This window comes from Symphalangus syndactylus, chromosome 9 (assembly GCF_028878055.3).
Source record: "Symphalangus syndactylus isolate Jambi chromosome 9, NHGRI_mSymSyn1-v2.1_pri, whole genome shotgun sequence".
In the NCBI taxonomy this organism is placed as follows: Eukaryota; Metazoa; Chordata; class Mammalia; order Primates; family Hylobatidae; genus Symphalangus; species Symphalangus syndactylus.
The window spans coordinates 105641449-105662781 of NC_072431.2; the positions used below are offsets into that span (position 1 = coordinate 105641449).

Below are 21333 nucleotides of genomic sequence, written 5' to 3' on the forward strand. Positions count from 1 at the left end.
AGCTGATCGTGTGAGTGTCTGGGAAGACAGTCAGGAGAACTTGTCCCCTTCCACAGACAGACCGTTGGAGAACAGTTGGTCACGAAGTACACAAGAGTATCAGCGTGAAGGAAACAGCTTCCTTTACCTTTCAGCCACTTTCCTCCTAGTTGAGAGGTTGAGATAAGGAATGAGCCCTGCCCAGGGAAATATAAAGGAGGCCTGGGGGCGTAGTCTCAGATTTGCTTTTCATCTCACATTTACCCATTCCCAGAGCCATGGTCCTTAAGCCCTTATGCAGGTAAGTGAGGCTTACTCATTTGTTTTTTGAAATAAATTGCCTTAGTCCTGAAGAATGAATAGAACAATCAATATCCTTATTGGAAAAGAGTAAAATTAATCTTTCACAAAGTCCTACTTTCCAGCACACAGCACACTTTCTTTATTTCTTTTGTTTTTTTTGTTTTTTTGGTTTTTTTTTGGTGAGACAGGGTCTCACTCTGTCACCCAGGCTGCGATCTCAGCTCACTGCAACGTCTGTCAGCCTCCCAGGTTCAAAGCAATTCTCCCACCTCAGCATCCCTAATAGCTGGGACTACAGGCGTGTGCCACCACGCCCAACTAATGTTTGTATTTTTTGGTAGAGATAGGGTTTCACCATGTTGGCCAGGCTGTTCTCGAACTCCCGACCTCGAGTAATCTGCCCGCCTCCACCTCACAAAGTGCTGGGATTACAGGTGTGAGCCACCATGCCTGGCCTCCAGCACACTTTCTAAAATCTGATTCAATGGATATGATAACTAAATAACATTGAAATATGTCCAATCATAAGGGGTGGGGCCAGCATGTTCTTCAAAGCTGATAGAAGCCTGGATTCCTTAGGAAGGGATTTGGACAAAGAGACTCCAGACAGTTGGGGAGGAGGAGGAGATGCTATGGAATCACTGGTCTTAACAGAAGCTGACAGTGTCTGTGACTTCCCTCTCTGTTGCACTTACCAACCCTCCTTCCATGTCTGGAATGAGAAAAGAAAAAGAGCATCATTTCTGGAGCCTCCAGGTTTGTCATCTCCCAGGCATCTCAGAACCAGTATCCTCTTGGAGAGCATTCAAGGAAAAAGTCCAGAAGGTGTGCTCTCAGACCACGTCACTAAGAGTTTCATCAAGCTCTTAGAGATCGCTCCTGCAGGGCCCACTGCTGTGCTTTTCTGAAACATCCATTTATTAACAGAGCCCCACTATTTTAACATGTTCCAGGCCCTAGCACAAAACACAGATCTTAAAGAACGCTTACGCAGAATCCATGCCGAGTCTCTGCTCCTCGACTCCCCCGCTGTCGCCAAGTCGGGTGACAATCTGGCAGAGGTGGGTAGGTTTCTCGTCTGGTAATGTCTCCCCAGCTGCCGCCCGCTCCCGTGATACCATCTGTCCGGTTGCACGGCCTCCCTGCTTCCCCTCGTGGGTGCTGTCCACCTCTCTGCCCTCCTCCTCTGGGTGCTGGCCGCAGCTGGGTCATGGACTGGGGTCTCGGGCTCAAACGCTTTCTTGAGCATATGCTGCTAATTGCATTTTTAAACTGCTCCCTGCCCCTGAACTCTTCTTTCTTTTGTATTTCTTCACCCTGTTTCACTCCTAAATGTCACCCCTTTCACTAAGTGGTACTGGAGTGGGAACTATAGAGAGATTAACATTTTCTCTTGTTACTACTGAAGAAACCTGCATTTCTCTGACCTGCAGTATTTTGGTTCCCTGCCAGCCTCCTTCCCCTCTAACCCTTTCTCTGTGGCTGTTCCCTTTTCCCTTTTCTGTGATTTTCTTTTTCTTTTATAGAATGCGGCTGTACACTCTGAGGGAAAAAAAATACTTCATTATAATTAAAGTATCTCTTGGTCAGTTAAAAGTATGTTAACAAAAGTCTTTCCTCAAGACTAGGGATGTTTATCCAAAATAGTCTTTGCATGTTTAAAATGAGAAATTTCAGAAAAGTACAAGTAGGTTACTCAAAAAATAAGTAGGAAAGAGTAATGAAAGTAAAAACTGTTTTTAAGCTATTTTTTATATTAAATGCCTGCTTCAGATATGCTAAATTTTTATTAACAAATGAATTAGACTGAGTACACTTAAAAAATATAAGGCAGGTAATAGACAAGAGGTGTGTGTTTATGTAAGTTTTTAAAAGAAGTTTGTAATGTTTAATCATAATCTCTTGTCCTTCTTTTTCTGTCCTCAAAGAAAACAAACCCCTCACACACCTTCACTCCTTGGGAAGCCACTGTGCGGGGTGGTGAGGTGAGTTGAGGCTGAAGTCAGTCAGTACATGGACTGTAGGGCTCCGGGCACTGAACCCATTTGGAGACAAGATGGTGCCATGTGTGGACAGGCCCATCCACTCCCATGAGCTTCACTCTCTGTCTGGCAGAAGCTCGTGGGTCTCTTACTACTTCTGAGGCACATGCTAGTGGTTAAGTATGACATTCTTTTATAGAAGCGCTACCCACAAGAGGTCACTTTTCAGGTATGTTAGCCCAGACCTAAACTGTCACCTGCAGCATTGAGCACCTAAACATTACTTATGGTGCCTTGACTTTAGGCCTGGGCAGGCCCTCTTTTGAATCTGCACATTTGCTAAAAACAGGACCCAGTCATGGCTGGGATCAGCCATTACTGACCAGCTGCCACATACTATGGTATTCTCTGGAGTTTGTGCATGTTTTCAGACAGTATTTACCTTTTAAATAGTATTATCACAATTTACTTATTTAACAGGTAGTTAAATACATAACCTTCATTTATGCTTTTATGAATTTATGCTTGGCATGTCTGCTTGGAACTATTTGTGTTTTGGAAAGGAAACCAAAATCACAAGTCTTTTAAAATACATGTTTTTAAACTATATATTTAAAATGCGTATTTTAAAACTGATCTTAAAAGTAACATACCTGAAAGCTGAAATGCTGTACACTGTCCTTGAGAGGTAACAATAACATCGTTCAAACGCACACCTTCCACAACAGCCTTCTTGAGTCTTGAATCAGTGATGCAGTTGTCACCTTATCTATTTCCTCTTTCAGAAATTTTCTGTTTCCCTCATTTTATCCCTTTTATCATAGAGTGACTCAGGCTAACTTTCCCAGCAAAGGTAAAGTTATTGTTGCCTTCAGTACATAAGTAGGAAAGTAAGTGAAAATGGCCTCCCAGACTGAAAACTTGACTCTAGTTAATTTTTTTTGGGTAACTCCCGGTTACCTCTGATACTCTCTTGGGAAATGACAGTCTCCACCAATGGGGTCAGCCCAAGGTGCTCTCCTTTTAGAACTCTCACTTTCTTTGCTCACTTCGTTACCTTTTCTTTCTTTCTTTGTTTCTTTTTTTTTTTTTTTTTGAGACAGAGTCTCCCTCTGTTGCCCAGGCTGGAGTGCAGTGGCACCATTTCGGCTCACTGCAAGCTCCGCCTCCCGGGTTCACGCCATTCTCCTGCCTCAGCCTCCCCAGCAGCTGGGGCTACAGGCGCCCGCCACCATGTCCGGCTAATTTTTGTATTTTTAGTAGAGACAGGGTTTCACCATGTTGGCCAGGATGGTCTCGATTTCCTGACCTTGTGATCTGCCCACCTCGGCCTCCCAAAGTGCTGGGATTAAAGGCATGAGCCACCGTGCCCAGCCTCATTACCTTTTCTTTAGCCGCATGTATTACCCATCTTTGGTGTTGGGCCTGGCTAATTGAATTCTAAAATGCCCACCTTTTTTAAAATCAGAAATTACCCCCACAGCCTACCAAGTTCTCCTGTTTTATATTCCTGAATGTGAAGATTTAATATTATCAAGTTATCAGTTCTTCAATTATTTTAGATTCCAAATGAAAGGGCAAGTGACTTTGGGAGGTAACACCATACTACATCCAATGTCCATTTAAGAGACTAAAAAAGGCCAAAACTTTTAAAGAAAAGTCTGAAAGAGAAGAGAACTGAATTCTTTTAATTGTCTGTTTGCTATATCGGCATGCATTTGAATACATTACCTGACAAAATCCTAACCATGACTCTATGAAGTAGGTGGTGATAGTTTCATTTGAGAAACAAGAGAACTAAAGCTCAGAGAGGTTAAATAACTTCCTCCAGACATACAGCTTGTAACAGACAGAGCTGAGATTTAAATTCACATCTAACGAGGCCAAAGCAATCCTTTTCTCAATAGTATACACTGCTATATAATGAAGAACGGTATGCCAAGCCAGAAAATAAAACACTCGTTCAAGCTCCAGCAGTTAAAATAAGGTGATGATGGGTAAGAATGGGACAGAATAACTCTCTCAGGCATAAACGTTATTTTGTATACAAAAGAAATAAAGATTATGGTTCGAAAAGGCATCAAAAACCAATGGGAAAGGGGTGGATTATTCAATAAATTAGGTTGGCACAGCTCAAAGAAATTTATTACATTATTATAATTAATTGCCATTATTTTGGAGACAGTCTTACTATGTTGCCCAGCCTGACCTTGAACTCTTGGGCTCAAGCCATCCTCCTGCTTTGGCCTCCCAAGTAGCTGGGATTATAGGCACTTTTACCACCCACCATGCCCTGCTCAAAGCAATTTAAAAAGAAGTTTAAATCTTTTCATTGCATGTTAAATGAATCAAAAGCAAATTCAAGTTAAATATAAAAATTCAAACTGAAAAATACTAATGTAAATATTTATCAAACTGCTAGAGTAGGGAAGATTTTCTAAATTGGGTTGCAATAGAAAAAAATTGCAAAAGGAATGTTGATTAGATCTGACTTTTTTTTTTTTTTTTAGGAAAAAGTGATGTGTGTCAAAAAATAAGGCAAATAATAGACTGGGAAAAATATTTTCAGTCAAATTGACAGACTGAGATAATGCTAAATCAATGATCATGTTTTTCATATGTAACCAATGAACAAATAATAAGTAACTTAAAACTTTAACAAATAAATGGAAAAAGGCCATAATTCACACACACACACAAACACACACATATACACAAATACAGATAGGTATGGGTTTTTTTGTTTGTTTGTTTGTTTGTTTACTTATTTTGCAATATTTGTAAATTCACAGGAAAGTACAAAGAAATGCAGAGGGAGGTCCCATGCACCCTTCATCCAGCCTCTCCCTAGAATAACGTCTCTACAAGCTTGTTTTTAAAAAAGGAAAAACTATTCAGCCTAATGAAAATTAAAACAATTAGATTAGCTCAAAAGTTTTCTAAATTATGGTATGCAGTGCCCTTAATAAGAAAAAACAGAGGTTTCCTTACCTGTTGGTGTAATTAGGTAATATATATTTTGCCTTAAAGCTTATTAATAATTCTTCCAAAAATTGATTCTAAGAAATAACACGATACAAGCAAAAACATATTTACAAACATACTAAACCATTTTTGCAAATCTGTAAACATTCTTAATTTTATTATTACTCTATGACACGATATAATAAAATACCAATTACAGTTCATTGTCTCAAAGAATTTTGAATGGTCTGGGAAAATGTTAACGATATAATGGTTAGTGAATGGAGCAGACAATATGTAGACTGTTTATCCCAGTTTTTCAAAATAAAATTTGTACACAAATATTTTAATATGAAAATACCAGCAAGTTAATAGGGGCCACTTCCACTTCCGCATTCATATCCACTTCAATGGGACTTGAAGTGATATTTATTTTATTTGCTTTTTTTGAATTTTCTATTTTGAATACATATTTTTATTTTCAGAATACATTTTAATTTTGAAAAAAACTATCTTGCAATGTTGTTTGGGTGAACTTTATAAAATTACATATATAGAGATATGAAAATAGCATGATTACAATTATTTCACAAGAAATGTGTCAGAATGCTTGTAGTGGTTGTTATAGCGTGAACTATGAATATTCCTTTCCCTCCCTTTTCTCTGTTTATTTAACTTACGGGTATCCAATCTTTTGGCTTTTCTAGGCCACCTTGGGAGAAGAAGAATTGTCGTGGGCTACACATAAGATACACTAACACTAATGATAGCTGATGAGCCAGAAAAAAAAAATCACAAAAAAATCTCATAATGTTTTAACAAAATTTACAGATTTGTGTTGGGCCACATTCAAAGCCATCCTGGGCCATATGTGGCTCCCAGGCTGTGGGTTGGACACGCTTGATTTAACTTTTTGTAATGCAAACAATAGATAAGCAACCAGTCATGCATTACATATGTGAAAGGAAATTATTGAATTGAACTGACTGGGTTAATATTTTAGCAAATGAGGTCCTGAGTTGTTTAAGACACCATGCTGTAGACTTGGGGTGCAGCAATGCTGGTGAGTTTTCAGTACATCTAAGAAGATACGCCAGAAAGGGCTAGGGGCTAGGAATATTATTTTCAGTGTTGGTCAGCCAGGAAATCTTCTGACCCATCAGCCTAGGAGGAAGAAGATACAGAGATGGCAGGAGTGACTAGTAATAAATTAATGAGTAGAACAAGTAAATAAATGATGAGCATCTTTTGTGACAGGAGCTCACAGAAGACACAGGACAATTCTCTTGTCTGAGTGAGTGTTAAGCTATTCCTTACGATGTTTTCAAACTCAATAGCTTTATGCCTGGCTCTTTTGAGGAGAGAGACCTTTTCCTTGAAGTTAACAGCTGTGGTACTTACAGATTCTAAAGTGATCTCTTTGTTAGGGTAGAGAAGAGGCTTGGTTTTCAGAAGGCTACATGGGTATTAAAATGGGTAGGATCGTTAATACCTTGGGCAGATGCCTTATTTAGGAAAGGGATATCTGTTTCAACAGTTTGTAGATACATATTTATAAACCGAAGCAAGCAATTTGTAAAGGGACCACTTGCCTTTTATTAATTATGAAAATCTGCTGTGGCCCTCCTGTCATAGCATCCCCTCCCTATGAGACTGAGGGGTATATCCTGAATTCAGACAATTTCTGGGCAAGATACAATCTGCCTTTTCCCCAAATTATTCTGGATGATGTGGAAGCAACTCCTTTGTTAGCCCAATAAAAAATGTGGGTGGTTTTACTACTACCTGTCTACTCTGATTGAAAGAAATCAAATCATCCTGTCCTGAATCTGTTCTTTTTCCTCAAGTGCCAGCTCTGTGAAGCCCTCCCCAAACAAAATCTCCCTAATCAGAATCAATCTCTCCACTTTGCCAGCACTTTGTCTGTTCCATAGGCCTGGTCTGATGTGTGTTGGATGCATTCTGTCACCACTTATTCAGTCCACAAACCTTGTCTGGTTCATTGTTATATCCTGCCATGGCCAGCTCAGGGCTTAAGTCCTCCCCAGAGGGAAAGTCCAGACCCAGTGGAGTGGAGAATGGAGGGTCATGTGAGATAAGAAAACAATGATGTTCTCTTGTGTTATTTGTACAGAAGCTTATAAAGAGGACGGGGGACTTCCTTTCCTTGCAGTCATTGTGGGTGGAAAGAGACAGGCAAAGAGAACTTGTATCATTCATCCATGAATAATAAATGATCTGCCACCAGGGTGCTTCTGGACCAAAACACACTGTGTATTTGTCAAGGGACACCTCAAAAGCAGCATATTTTTCCCTCGGAGAGCATAGGGACAGAAGAAAGCTATGTTGCTCTGAACCAGCCACGCAAGACATGCATTCAGTGCAATGCAGAGGAGATTTTAGTATAAAAAGAAACATCCAGCAGTGGTAGCAAATAAGAGGATATGATTCAGAGAGCATTGGAATTTTTCCCCTTTTAAATGGAACAAAGAGTGACCTGGACAGTTGTTTTTCGCCTTGTGATTTGTTGCATGTGTGTGAGAAGTGATAGTGCCTGTAAGTGCGGTGCCCATATTGCGGGAGAACTTTGTGTTTTGCATGAGGCTCGCTTCTCAGTGTTGGAGCTGACCTCTGCTTTGAGTTGCTTATTTGCATGGGCCTGTGACCTTGTGTATTGTACAACTAAATCAGTTATTTTCTTTCTCTTGAGAATGTTTCTAAATGTATACATTTTTGGTTTTGTTCTTCAAATAGGAAAACTCCAGAGATGAAAACCGAGCTCTAGTTCATCAGCTTTCTAATGAAAGTAGACTCTCCATCACTGACTCCCTTTCCGAGTTTTTTGATGCTCAGGAAGTTCTGTTATCTCCAAGCTCTTCAGAAAATGAGGTTTGAGCAATGTTTACAGTAAGGTGCCTCAAAAATCTCTCTTGTTGCTTTGCTGATTAATCTGTTCAGTAAATAATCCGTAATCAGAAACACTAAACTCAGTTGCCCTTTTTAGTCATTTTATTCTGAGAGTTCTCTCATAACTCATACCCAAAAAGTATAAAATGATACTATATGTGAGAAGAAAAAGTAAAAGTAGAGAGTATTGGATATTTTCTCTTTTCTGTAACTTGATGTGTTAAATTTGTTACACTTTTTTTTTTTTTTTTTTTTTAAACAGAGCCTCGCTCTGTTGCCCAGGCTGAAGTGCAGTGGTGCAATCTCAGCTCACTGCAACCTCCGCCTCCCAGGTTCAAATGATTCTCCAGCCTCAGCCTACCAGGTAGCTGGGACTGCAGGCACGTGCCACCGCGTCTGGCTAATTTTTGTGTTTTTAGTAGAGACCAGGGTTTCACCATGTTGGCCGGGCTGGTCTCAAACTCGTAATCCTGACTTCAGGTGATCCGCCTGCCTCAGCCTCCCAAAGTGCAGGAATTACAGGTGTGAGCCACTGTGCCTGGCCTCTTTTTTTTTTTTTTGAGGCATAGTCTCACTCTGTTGGCCAGGCTGGAGTGCAGCGGTGTGATCTCTGCTCACTGCAACCTCTGCCTCCCAGGTTCAAGCAATTCTCGTACTTCAGCCTCCCATGTATCTGGGAATACAGGCGTGTACCCCATGCCCAGCCAACTTTTGTATTTTTAGTAGACGGGCTTCCCCATGTTGGCCAGGCTGGACTTGAACTCCTAGCCTCAAGTGATCCACCCGCCTCAGCCTCTCAAAGTGCTATACTTCTTTTCAAGTACAGGTTAATAATTTTGACTTCTACCTATTTAATAATGTAATATGTCTACTACAGAGAAGGAAATTAGCATCCTGTATATTTTTTAATCATGGAATTTGATCTATATTGATTTATAATATATAATTATATTTTAATCATTATAATATGGTTATTGTAATATTGGTTTATAGCATTATTTGTTTTAAATTGATGCATAAAAATTATACTTTCCTGAGTAACAGTTATTATAGTTAACATTATTTTGTGTCAGTGTGTACTAATAATGTTACCCCTTAAATACAGACTTAGTCATCTTGTTTATGTATTAATTCCCATAGAAGATACTTTTTACACAAATAGCTCAAAGACAAATGGTAACTTCTTCTACTCAAACACTATTAATAAATTCTAAAAATGCAGTCAGAATTAATAAGAATCTTTATAATAACAGCCTTAAGCTTGCTTGCTGTTTTCCTTGTGACAACTAATTCAGAATGTATGAGAATTTTAAGAACAGGTATTCGTTGTGAACACCTCCTTGGCAGAATGGTATATGGATCTTTATGAAAACAGTACCGAAGAGTATTTGCAGTGTGGGACTCAACATGTTTGATCATTTGGAGTAAGGGTTTTATGAAAATCTGGCTGTTGTTTATTCTAACTCTAATGAATATTATTTCTTCTTTCCCATAGATTTCTGATGATGACTCATATGTCAGTGACATAAGTGATAATCTTTCCTTAGATAATCTCAGTAATGATTTAGATAATGAGAGACAGACCTTGGGTAAGATTTACATTATTTAATCTCTGAAAAGTTTGGATTTTCATACAATACTAGTAAGTTGTATAGTTCACTCCTGAACAATATGGGGGTTCAGGGTGCTGATACCCCATGCAGATGAAAATCCACGTATAACTTTTGACTCCCCAAAGATGTAACTACTAACATTCGATTAACACATATTTTGTGTGTTATGTGTATTTGAGGCTGCAATCTTACAATAAAGTAAGCTAGAGGAAAGAAAATTTTATTAAAAAAATCATTAGAACAGAAAACATATTTACACTTCATTAAGGGGATCATCATAAAGGTCATCATCCTGGTCATCTTCATGTTGAGTAGGCTGAGGAGGAGGAAGAGAGAAGGGGTTGGTCTTGCTATCTCAGGGGTAGCAGAGGCAGAAGAAAACCTGCATACAAGTGAACTGATGCAGTTCAAACCTGTGTTGTTCAAGGGTGAACTGTGTAGAGGATCCGCTACAAGCAAAGAGCCCTAGCAAGGACCTTGTAAGAAAACTAAGACATGGACCCCACCCCCTAGGATTTTATAATCTAGGAGAGGAGACAGCACCCACATGTGAAAGATGTGTTAATTCAAATAAATTTGTCTGCTTGTGCAAATTTTTATTTTTATAAAGTGAGCGTATGCCAATTATAGGAATATAAAAAATGTAACAGATATCTTTTTTTTTTTTTTTTTTTTTTTTTTGAGATGGAGTCTCGCTGTGTTGCCCAGGCTGGAGTACAATGGTGCAGTCTTGGCTCACTGCAACCTCTCTGCCTCCCAGGTTAAAGCGATTCTCCTGCCTTAGCCTCCGGAGTAACTGGAGAATACAGGCACGCACCACCATGCCCAGCTAAGTTTTGTATTTTTTGGTGGAGATGAGGTTTCACCATGTTACCCAAGCTGGTCTCGAACTCCTGATGTCAAGTGATCTACCTGCCTCGGCCTCCCAGAGTGCTGGGATTACAGGCGTGAGCCACCGTGCCTGGCCCAGATATCCCTTTTGCAGTCTAATGTTCTCTCTGAGGACATGTTAGAATATGGCTTTTTGCCCTGAGATATCAGGGGGTTTTTATAATTTAGGAATGTGATAGGACTTATATAATAAAAGATATGATCCAAGTGGTCATTTAGCTTCAGATTCTTCAAAACAACACATTTGAAAGTAACAAATGGGCCGGGCGCGGTGGCTCACGCTTGTAATCCCAGCACTTTGGGAGGCCGAGGCGGGCAGATCACGAGGTCAGGAGATCGAGACCACGGTGAAACCCCGTCTCTACTAAAAAATACAAAAAATTAGCCGGGCGTGGTGGCGGGCACCTGTAGTCCCAGCTACTCGGAGAGGCTGAGGCAGGAGAATGGCGTGAACCCGGGAGGCGGTGCTTGCAGTGAGCCGAGATTGCACCACTGCACTCCAGCCTGGGCGACAGAGCGAGACTCCGTCTCAAACAAACAAACAAACAAAACAAACAAAAACAAATGGCTACCTCTTGGACAGACCCATCAGGGTATCCTAAGATGACCCTTTATTACTGGTTGATCCCAAGATGGTAAATGATGGGCAGGAAAGATATTTCATAATGCTAGTTCGAACTGTGGAATATCTGGAGTGTCTGGCTAGCCCCCCAAACAGCTCTGATTTAGGATTTCAGTAAGCAGATTGGCCTGTTTAGGAAGGTGCCCTTAAAAAGAATCTGCCCACCTGAGCAGTTCTCTGCATGGGTCCTTGTAGCATCAAGCACTTATCAGTCTTGGTGCTCAGTTTGCCTTGGAGTCTCTAGGTTTGTCTGCACTGTGCATTCATACTCAAAGCACCACCTATTTTCATATCTACACAAAGGAGAGGGACCATGCCAGGCACCTTTTTGATATTTCAGTGTTCCTCAGCTCAATGTGTATGTGTGAACTGATGAATTGTTATCTGAATGCTTAAGAGCCACCTTTTGGGGGACCGCAGTATAGGGGAAGAAAGCAGGTAATTTTACCATGCTTTGGAAGAGTATCCTTTCAGTATCACACCTGCTAGAAGTGAGATGCTCATCGTGGTTGGTATTTTGTTTGAAATGTTTCTTGGGAGATGAAGCCCTTAGTGGAAAAGTCTAAGAACCAGTGGGTTTGAAGAAGACGGCCAAAAACACTGGAGCAAGTTTGTGTGCTAGTTATTTTTCTAGAAAAACAAGGAGGCAAGTTGAAAGAGAAATGAAGAAACATCACTCCCTTGGCAAACAGCACGCACACTAAAGTGGTGCTCCCACTGTAGATGGGGAGGATTGACAAATGTGGAAGTCCTCCATTTCTTTGAGTCTGTAGAGAGGGAGCCATAGGGAGCACAGTTCATGGAGTGTTCAGAGGTCAAAGGTCAAGAGAGGACATGGTTCAGAACCTAAGACCACAGCTGTGCTGTGTTGACACGAGCCAGGAAAAGCTTAGAGGTTAGAGCTGGTTCTGTCGTACTCTACAGCCATGTTGCTAGAATGCTAACTCACATTGCCTTTTTTGTGTGTGAAGACAGAGTCTCACTCTGTTGCCCAGGCTGGAGTGCAGTGGTGCGATCTTGGTTTACTGCAACCTCTGTCTCCTGGGTTCAAGCAATTCTCATGCCTCAGCCTCCCGAGTAGCTAGGATTACAGGCATGCACCATCATGCCCAGCTAATTTTTTGTATTTTAATAGAAACAGGCTATTAGAATAGAAACAGCCTCATCATGTTGGCCAGGCTGGTCTTGAACTCCTGGTGTCAAATAATCTGCCCGCCTCAGCCTCCGAAATTGCTGGGATTATAGGCATGAGCCACCTTGCCTGGTCTACATTGCCTTTCTTGAACAAGCACTGGGCAAAGCCCCGTTTTCTTCTTTGTCAGTGTTTGAATACTAGAAATGTGTGTCCCCTAGTTCTTTACAGACATTCCCAGGGGTTGGGGGAGATTATATTTCTAAGCATCAATACTCTACTCAAAAGATTGGATACAGAAATAACCTTTACATTTCATATCATCATTTTGCCTATGTTAGCACCAAGGTCTTGCTACACTGTTATTCTTTGAGTTTATAGTAAGCATGAGGTTTTTAGAGTGTTTACTATTAATTTCTTCCCCACAATGTTGCTGGGCACATATTAGGACCTGTCTCTATGCTGGGTACTTAGGGGAAGTTAAGTGGTTAAGAATATGGATTAAGGGACCAGACTTCCTTGGTTAGCCCCAGCTCTGCCACTCAGTGGTTGTGTGTTCTAGGACCAGATACTTACTTCCTCTATGCCTCATTTTCTTCATCTGTGAAATGGGGATAATAATACTATTTACCACAAGTGGTAGTTACAAAGGATAAGTGGGAATAATGCATGTGAAATGCTTAGAAGACTGCCTGTCACAGAATAAAATGCAAGATATGTGTTAGCTGTTAGTAGTATTGGTGGTGATGATGGCGGTGGAGTAGCACTCTTTCAAAATTCAGATTAGTGTAATCAAAGAAAATCTTTTGAGACTACATGAAAAATTGTTTTCAAAAATGACTGCGGGCAAGGTGCAGTGGCTCACACCTATAATCCCAACACTTTGGGAGGCTGAGGCAGGAGGATTGCTTTAGGCCAAGAGTTTGAGACCAGCCTGCGCAACATAGCAAGATCCTGTCTCTAAAAAAAGATACAAAAACTAGCCAGGCGTGGTGTAGCATGTCTGTAGTCTGAGCTACTCAGGAGACTGAGGTGGCACAATTGTTTAGGCTCAGGAGTTCGAGGTTACAGTGAGCTATGATTATACCACTGCACTCCAGCCTGAGTGACCCTGTTGAGAAAGACCCTATCTCCATATTTAATTAATTAATTTTAAAACTGCCATTTGCAGCTACTTACCTATGCTGTATTTATCCATATTAAGCAACTAAAACAGGCTGGGCGTGGTGGCTCACGCCTGTAATCCCAGGACTTTGGGAGGCTGAGGTGGGTGGATCACTTGAGCTCAGGAATTTGAGATCAGCCTTGGCAACATAGTAAAATCTCATCTCTACAAAAATAGAAAAAATTAGCCAGGCATGTTGGTGTGCATCTGTGGTCCCAGCTACTTGGGAGGCTGAGGCAGGAAGATTGCTTGAGCCAGTGAGGCAGAGGTTGCAGTGAATCAAGATTATGCCACTGTACTCCGGCCTGGGCAACAGACCAAGACCCTATCTCGAAAAAAATTAATTTTAAAAAAGCAAAACAAATTCAAAAGTTAATTAGATGATTAGATTAACATGAGACGCACAGCGTGGCCCTGTTTTCATGTTTTTCTTTTCATCAGAGCAGCCCCTTTATTCAGTGATTGGCTTTATAATAAGTAAATGTTAAATATATGTGTTTAATAAAATATATATCAATAAAGTATGTTTATTGATATATAAGTAAAAATATGCAAGAGATTTCATTTGAAAACAGGCACGGTGGAGGATAGGAATTTCAGAGCATGAAACGAAGGAAAAGATTGATAGATTGGCATGCTTAAAATATGTTTCATTCATCAAAATACTCCATGGACCAAATTTAAAGGTAAATGCCAAGTGGGGATTGAATTGTAAAACAAATATAAAACAAGAGAGTATGGTCTTAATTCACAAATAGGAAGGCAGACAATTCAGCAAAGAAGAAGTGCTCATGAAAGCACTCCAAACCACACAGGAAATCTTTTAAATGTAAGCTAAAACAAGGAGGTTACACTGTCCACCTGACAATTTGACAGAAATTAAAAATGAAAATGACAAGCCTGAAGAGGCCTCAGGAGATGGATGTTCACATCTGCTGCCGATAAATGGGGAAGTTGGGGACAGCCTTTTTGAAAAGTAGTCTGATCATGTGAATCAGAAGTCTAACAACATTCAGAGTTCTTGACATAGTAATCCCACTTCTTTGTATCCTAAGAAAATAAAGATATAGGCAAAAAATGTTTTACAGTCTTTAAAAATGATTTATTAAAAAAACTCTTAGGTTCAGGGGTACATGTGCAGGTTTGTTCTATAGGTAAATTGCATGTCACGGTGGTTACTGTACAGATTATTTCATCATCAAGGTAATAAGCATAGCACCAAATAGGTAGGTTTTTGATCCTCACCCACTACTCACCCTCCACATTCCAGTAGGCCCTGGTGTCTATGGTTCCCTTCTTTATGTTCATGTGAACCAACGTTTAGTACCCCTTTACAAGTGAGAACATGCATTTGGTTTTCTCTTCCTGTGTTAGTTTGCTTAGTTAACGGCCTCCAGCTCCATCTATGTTGCTGCAAAGGATATGATCCCATTCTTTTTTATGGCTGCACAGTATTCCATGGTGTATATGTACCACATTTTCTTTATCTAGTCTACTGTTGATGGGCATTTAAATTGATTCCATGTCTTTGCTATTGGGAATAGTGCTGTGATAAACATACACGTGCATGTGTCTTTATGGTAGAACAATATGTATTCCTTTGGGTATATAGTCAGTAATGAGATTGCTGAGTTGAATGGCAGTTCTGTTTTAAGTTCTTTGAGAAATTGCCAAACTGCTTTCCACAATGGCTGAGCTAATTACATTCCCACCAGTAGTGTATAAATGTTCCCTTTTCTCTGCAGCCTCACCAGCATGTTATTTTTTGACTTTTAATAATTGCCATTCTGATTGGTATGAGATGATACCTCATTGTGGTTTTGATTTGCATTTCTCTAATGATTAGTGATATTGAGCAAAAAGTAATGTTTTAGAAAAATTTTAAATAATATGGAAAAATACTGTTAGCTGAACAAGCAGAATATAAAATATGTATACAGTATGAACAACACAGATAGAGAAAACACGAAATGAAAATACTCTAATATATAAATGGCTGCTATTTTGGGGTGGTAGAGCAGTGAAATGACCATTATTTCCTTTATCATTTTCCCGTAATAAACACAATTGTTTTACCAGAATTTAAAGTGATTTTTTAAAAAAGTTTACAAGTTTTTATAAACAATAAGCAACTATAGGCATAGAAATCCAATTTCCAGTTTTATTCTAAGTGTGTATGAGCTACGAGGAACTAGGTTTTGAGGAGCAATTCAGGGTCTTCCCTGTGAATAAAGTCTGTGGGTTTTAGTGTGTGTCCTTTTTGGTATTTAATTGCTCAGGATTCTTTTGCCAATTTTCTGACTTCCAGCCATACTCTGAACAACTGAGTTTAATAGTAACATTGAGTACTTGCTACATAAGGTTTTATTCGTGGATTAAAAATAATAGAATAAAATGAAAAGCTTTATAGAGACAACCAGGCCTCTTTCCCTTTCAGGGCCTGTTCTTGATAGTGGTCGGGAAGCGAAGTCCCGGAGAAGAACGTGCCTGCCGGCGCCCTGCCCGAGCAGCAGTAACATCAGCCTGTGGAACATCCTGAGGAACAACATCGGGAAGGACCTGTCCAAGGTGGCCATGCCGGTGGAGCTGAACGAGCCCCTGAACACGCTGCAGAGGCTCTGTGAGGAGCTGGAGTACAGCGAGCTCCTGGACAAGGCCGCGCAGATTCCCAGCCCCCTGGAAAGGATGGTGAGGAGTCAGCCTTCCCTTGCCACTGTCCAGCCTCGGTCCCCGAGCCACGAGACCATTCACGGGGCCCATCAGAGAGACAGCCCCGTTCCCTCTGGTTTCATTTTGATTGTTCCACAGACAGGTTCATTACTCAGAGCTGTCTGGCTTCTTCCGCCTGGCTGTTTCCAGTCACCTTGTCAGGATTTGGAGACGGGGTTGGGGTGCTTTTTCGTGGCACTTTGTGCCTGGGGTAGTTCTGTTCTGTGGGTTTGTGCTTCCTCTTTCTCCAGAAGCCTTCTGGCTGATTGTTCCGATGTGCCCGGCTGGAAAACATGTCTTTAGGGCTGTCTGCATGTTTATTTTTACTTCCCTGGGTGGACAGAATTTAATTTCTCGAGTTGTTTTTCTCATCCAGGGTAAGTTTCCCCTGAGAATGTTTGTGTTTATTTCTGGAATTGTCCCATCAGCTCCTAGGTTTTTGGAAATTAAAGTTCACAGGAGGAGGTTTTCACATCAGAAATATTCTTTTTTTCTCTCTCCCTCTTATTTTATAAATGAGTACTTAAAAAAAAATCTTAGAAAAGCCCACCTTCTCTTCCCTACTCAGCATCAGCTCAGTCACAGCATGCTGGCTTTTAAAAGGGCTTCCAAGTGTTTCTCATCTTTCCCCTGTCTAATGGGTAGGGAGATTGGGAAGGGAGTACCCAAAGGGCAAGACTCTGGGCAGATCAGCCCTCTCTATGACTGTGACTAACTTTGTTCTTGAGCATGGGTGTCTGTACCTCTTTTTGCTTCCTCATATTCAGTGACCTTAGAGCAGTAAGGTCATTGTCTCTATGGGATGCTGGGACATCAGTGTCCCCCAAATGCAGAGTCTCCTGGGCAATTGTCAATTGGCTACATTGGAATTGGAGTGCCCCCTCGGCTTCACAGACCTAACCCTGCCGACACCCCCATTGATAGAGGATGCTATTATTTTCTACATTCTTTTTTTTTTTTTTGGACTAGAAGGAATTTTATTAATTTTTTTTTTGCACACAAAACAAACATTTTCTAAAAATACATACAAACAAAAAGATGCATATCAAACATATTAGGAAGGTTGCACATGGGAAGACAGGGAATAGAAATGGGGGGTGGGAATTAAAGAAAATAAATGAGAGAGGGACTTTGTATGGATCAATGGTAATAACTCAATCCTCTATTTGACAAAGAAGAAGGAGAAGGAAGAAGAAGAAAAAGAAAGTGGGATAAAGGATCAGAAAGGGAGGAAAATAGAAAAAATTAGAGTATGACTCCAGGGTAGACCTGTTTTGTTGTCGCTGGGTTGGCTGGTTGGTTTGTCTGTTGTATTTTTCATATGTTTCGCCATGTTGGCCAGGCTGGTCTCGAACTCCTAGCCTCAAGTGATCAACCCACCTCGGCCTCCCAGAGTGCTGGGACTACAGGCCTGAGCCACCACGTCCAGCCCCCACATTGTGTCTGGCCTCCATGGTAGACCTCCCAGACGATGGGCGGCCGGGCAGAGGCACTCCCCACATCCCAGACGATGGGCGGCCGGGCAGAGGCGCTCCACACTTCCCAGACGATGGGCGGCCGGGCAGAGGCGCTCCTCACTTCCCAGACGATGGGCGGCCGGGCAGAGGCGCTCCTCACTTCCCAGACGATGGGCGGCCGGGCAGAGGCGCTCCTCACTTCTTCCCAGATGGGGTGGCCGGGCAGAGGCGCTCCTCACTTCCCAGATGGGGCGGCTGGGCAGAGGCGCTCCTCACTTCCCAGACGGGGCGGCCTATTTCCTACATTCTAAACATTCTGTAGTTCTAGCACTCATTAAAACATCATTACTTCAATGATTTGAAGATGGAGGGGGAATTGTAACAGCTGTCTGGGAGGGATATCCCATCGTCATTCTGCCCAGTCTCCAGGGCCTCCCCTATCAAAGAGACTTTCTCTTTTTTTGAGTCAGGGTCTTTGTCACCCAGGCTGGAGTACAGTGGTGCAGTCCTACCTCACTGCAACCTGGAACTCCTAGGCTTAAGCAACCCTCCTGCCCTGGCCTCCCAAAATGCTGGAATTATAGGCATGAGTCACTGTATCTGGCCCAAGAGACTTTCTTTCTTGTTACTGATAATCAGGGTAGGAGACAAAAACAAGCTGTATTTTTTAAACTCTTCTTTGTTACTTGTCCCCAGATAATTTTTGCTGAATAAAAGGAAGGCAAATCTTCTAGAAATAGCTTCTAAGGCAAGTGTTAAAAGTCAGCATTTGTGGACCTCTTTTCTTTAAAGGAAATGATTGGCTTTGAGGATGAAAGTTTCTTGAAGATGTTTCATGCTGTGGCAATTTAGAGACCCTTAGGATATTCAGCTGATTGATCGGTGTAATTGACCTTGAGCAGAGGTTTGAGGAGAGGCTTCTCATCCCCAACATAACCACTAAGCAGGAGTCTTACCTCATGGGTTTTGTTTACTGTCCTGCAGGTCTGCTTATGCCCCTGCCTGGACTCTCCCTCATGCCACCAACCCACAGGGAGAGTGCTTCCTTCTGCCTCCTCTTCGCTCTCTCTTCCCCACAGCATCATGAATGGCACTAGGTTCTTTCATCGGTTGTGTTCTATTTTACATGGTGAAGGTGATTTAAGGGTTGATTCAGCATTCCATACACGGTGTGTCTGTACTGTTTCACAGGTCACCAATGTGGAGAAGCAGGGAGAGGAACAGACTCCCAGGTTTCAAGAATACAGGCAGTTACAAGTAGGACTGACTTGAGTGTAGTTGATTTTTTCTTCTTCTTCTTTTTTTTTTTTTTTTTGAGACAGAGTCTCTCTCTGTCACCCAGGCTGGAGTGCAGTGGCACAATCTCGGCTCACTGCAACCTCCACCTCCCAGATTCAAGTGATTCTCCTACCTCAGCCTCCTCCTGAGTAGCTGGGATTACAGGCGTGCGCCACCACATCTGGCTAATTTTTGTATTTTTAGTAGAGATGGGGTTTCACCGTGTTGATCAGGCTGATCTCGAACTCCTGACCTCGTGATCTGCCCACCTCGGCCTCCCAAAGTGCTGAGATTACAGGTGTGAGCTACCGCGCCCGGCCCTTTTTTTTTTTTTTTTTTTTTTTGAGACAGAGTCTTGCTCTGTCACCCAGGCTGGAGTGCAATGGTGCAATCACAGCTCATTGCAACCTCGACCTCCTGGGCTCAATCAATCCTCCCACTTCTGCCTCCCAAGTAGCTGGGACCACAAGTATGTGCCACCACACCCAGCTACGTCTTTTGTATTGTTTTGTAGAGAAGAGGTTTTGCCATGTTGTCCAGGCTGGTCTTGAACTCCTGGGCTCAAGCGGATCCACTTGCCTCGGTCTCCCAAAGTGCTGGGATTACAGGCATGAGCCACTGCACCCAGCCGAGTATAGCTCATTTTTATAAGCCATCCAGCTGCTCTAGAGAATTCTATCGCATGAGGTGGTGAGGTGGCCCCTATTACAGGCAACACCAAAAATTTAGCAGAAGGTTAAAAAGGAAGGTTACGTGACTAGTGAGCATTTATGAAAGGCACTCAGCTCTTCTTCAGTATAAGAAACTGCATGAAATGTGCTGGGAAGAAGAAATGTTGAGATTGTTACTACCCGATATTAGAAAGGAAAATTGGCCATCACTGCTTAGGCTTAACTGTTTTTACACACATGGAAGAAAAGACAAAGAAGGTAATGTGCTTCCCTGATGCCCTGACAGGGAATCGCTAAAGACGCTGAGACCTCACAGTAAGGGCTGCCCAGAGAGTTTGTTCACTTCGTGTTCACGTAAAGTTTTTCTTCCTTCCTCTCTTTATTTTAATTTTTTTTTGATGTTTCACTTTTCCTCCCAAAAAAGCAGAACTTTAAAGTCACTATATCCTGTGGCTTGTTTCCCAGGCTTAGGAAATGACTCACAGATTTTCTTTGGTCAAAATGAATGTTTTGGTTTCTATAATATCACATTTTGAATGGTTAAATTTATGATGCTGATTCCTGAGTTTTGGAGGGATTTTTTAACACTCCTTTTTTAATACTCTTTCCCCACTCCACCCCTGAAGCCTTAGCACCATATCAGGATCCTCAGATACTGTCAGGCTTAAAAGTACTGGACTCAGCTTAACAGTCTCCAGAAACAGTGTAGTCCAGTTTAGAAATGTCATTGTCTTTATAGCATCTCCCAGCTTTTAGGCATCAAGATAAACGGACACCTTTAAAACATGGGGTTAATTTGTTTTGGGGCCCAGATAAACATTATTTAAACCTACAATTTTAAACCTATGTTGGTTTGGTTGTTTTTAAACAACCAAAGACAAATCTTTGGATTTCTGAAAGAAAATCATAGAGGTTTTATTTTGTTTAGTTCTTTGTGAACAATGAAGCTCTTGGTGACACGGAAATGACAAAGTTCTTTTCTCTTGTCCTTAGGTATATGTGGCAGCCTTTGCCATATCAGCATATGCATCTAGCTACTACCGAGCTGGAAGCAAGCCATTTAATCCGGTTCTTGGAGAAACATATGAATGTATTCGGGAGGACAAGGGCTTCCAGTTTTTTTCAGAACAGGTAGATGTACACCGTTTTTTGCTTGTTGGGAGGGGTTGCTTATGTCTCCCATTAAATGTGCTTCTGAAATATTTATGTTCCACCTTTCACTGGCTTCAAAGCAGCCAAGATAATTACAGTGCTTTTCAACATAAAGGGAGGGATCGATTTCCCTTCCACTGAAGCCAAGCCACCACCCAGGGGCTTGGTACCACCCGTAATTCTGCACACTTGCTTGGCTACATGCATTGCCGATGTCTTTTCTCTTTAAAATCATTAGCACAAGGAATTTTGAAAGGATGAACATTGGCCCAAACTTCAATTTAGAGGTTTAACATTGCTCCCTAACACACTGACATTGTTATTCCAGAGCATGAATGCCCCCAGCAGAGTGGGTAGCGCCAGATAAATGCGTTATTCTTAATTTTGATTTGAGAGGAATCATTCATTCATGTATTCATTCATTCACATCAATAAATTATTTCTAGAACGTATACCACATGCCTGCCACTGTTCCAGGTGCTAGGATATTGCAGTGGGGTAGGGGTGA

At 41.5% G+C, this 21333-nt stretch overlaps 1 protein-coding gene across 17 annotated transcripts in view; it reads left to right on the forward strand.

Annotated features, from left to right (window-relative positions):
- The window catches only part of OSBPL3 (oxysterol binding protein like 3), a 198721-nt gene that overhangs the window by 137300 nt on the left and 40088 nt on the right, over positions 1-21333 (forward strand). For 10 of the 17 annotated variants that reach the window (XM_063609716.1, XM_063609717.1, XM_055293625.2 and 7 more), the window contains 5 exons: positions 1236-1343; positions 7983-8117; positions 9631-9724; positions 15996-16246; positions 20667-20804. In XM_063609716.1, coding sequence (XP_063465786.1) covers positions 1236-1343; positions 7983-8117; positions 9631-9724; positions 15996-16246; positions 20667-20804 — 726 coding nt within the window. The remainder of the gene's footprint in view (positions 1-1235; positions 1344-7982; positions 8118-9630; positions 9725-15995; positions 16247-20666; positions 20805-21333) is intronic. The other 7 variants (XM_063609719.1, XM_063609722.1, XM_063609720.1 and 4 more) reach the window with 1 other exon arrangement.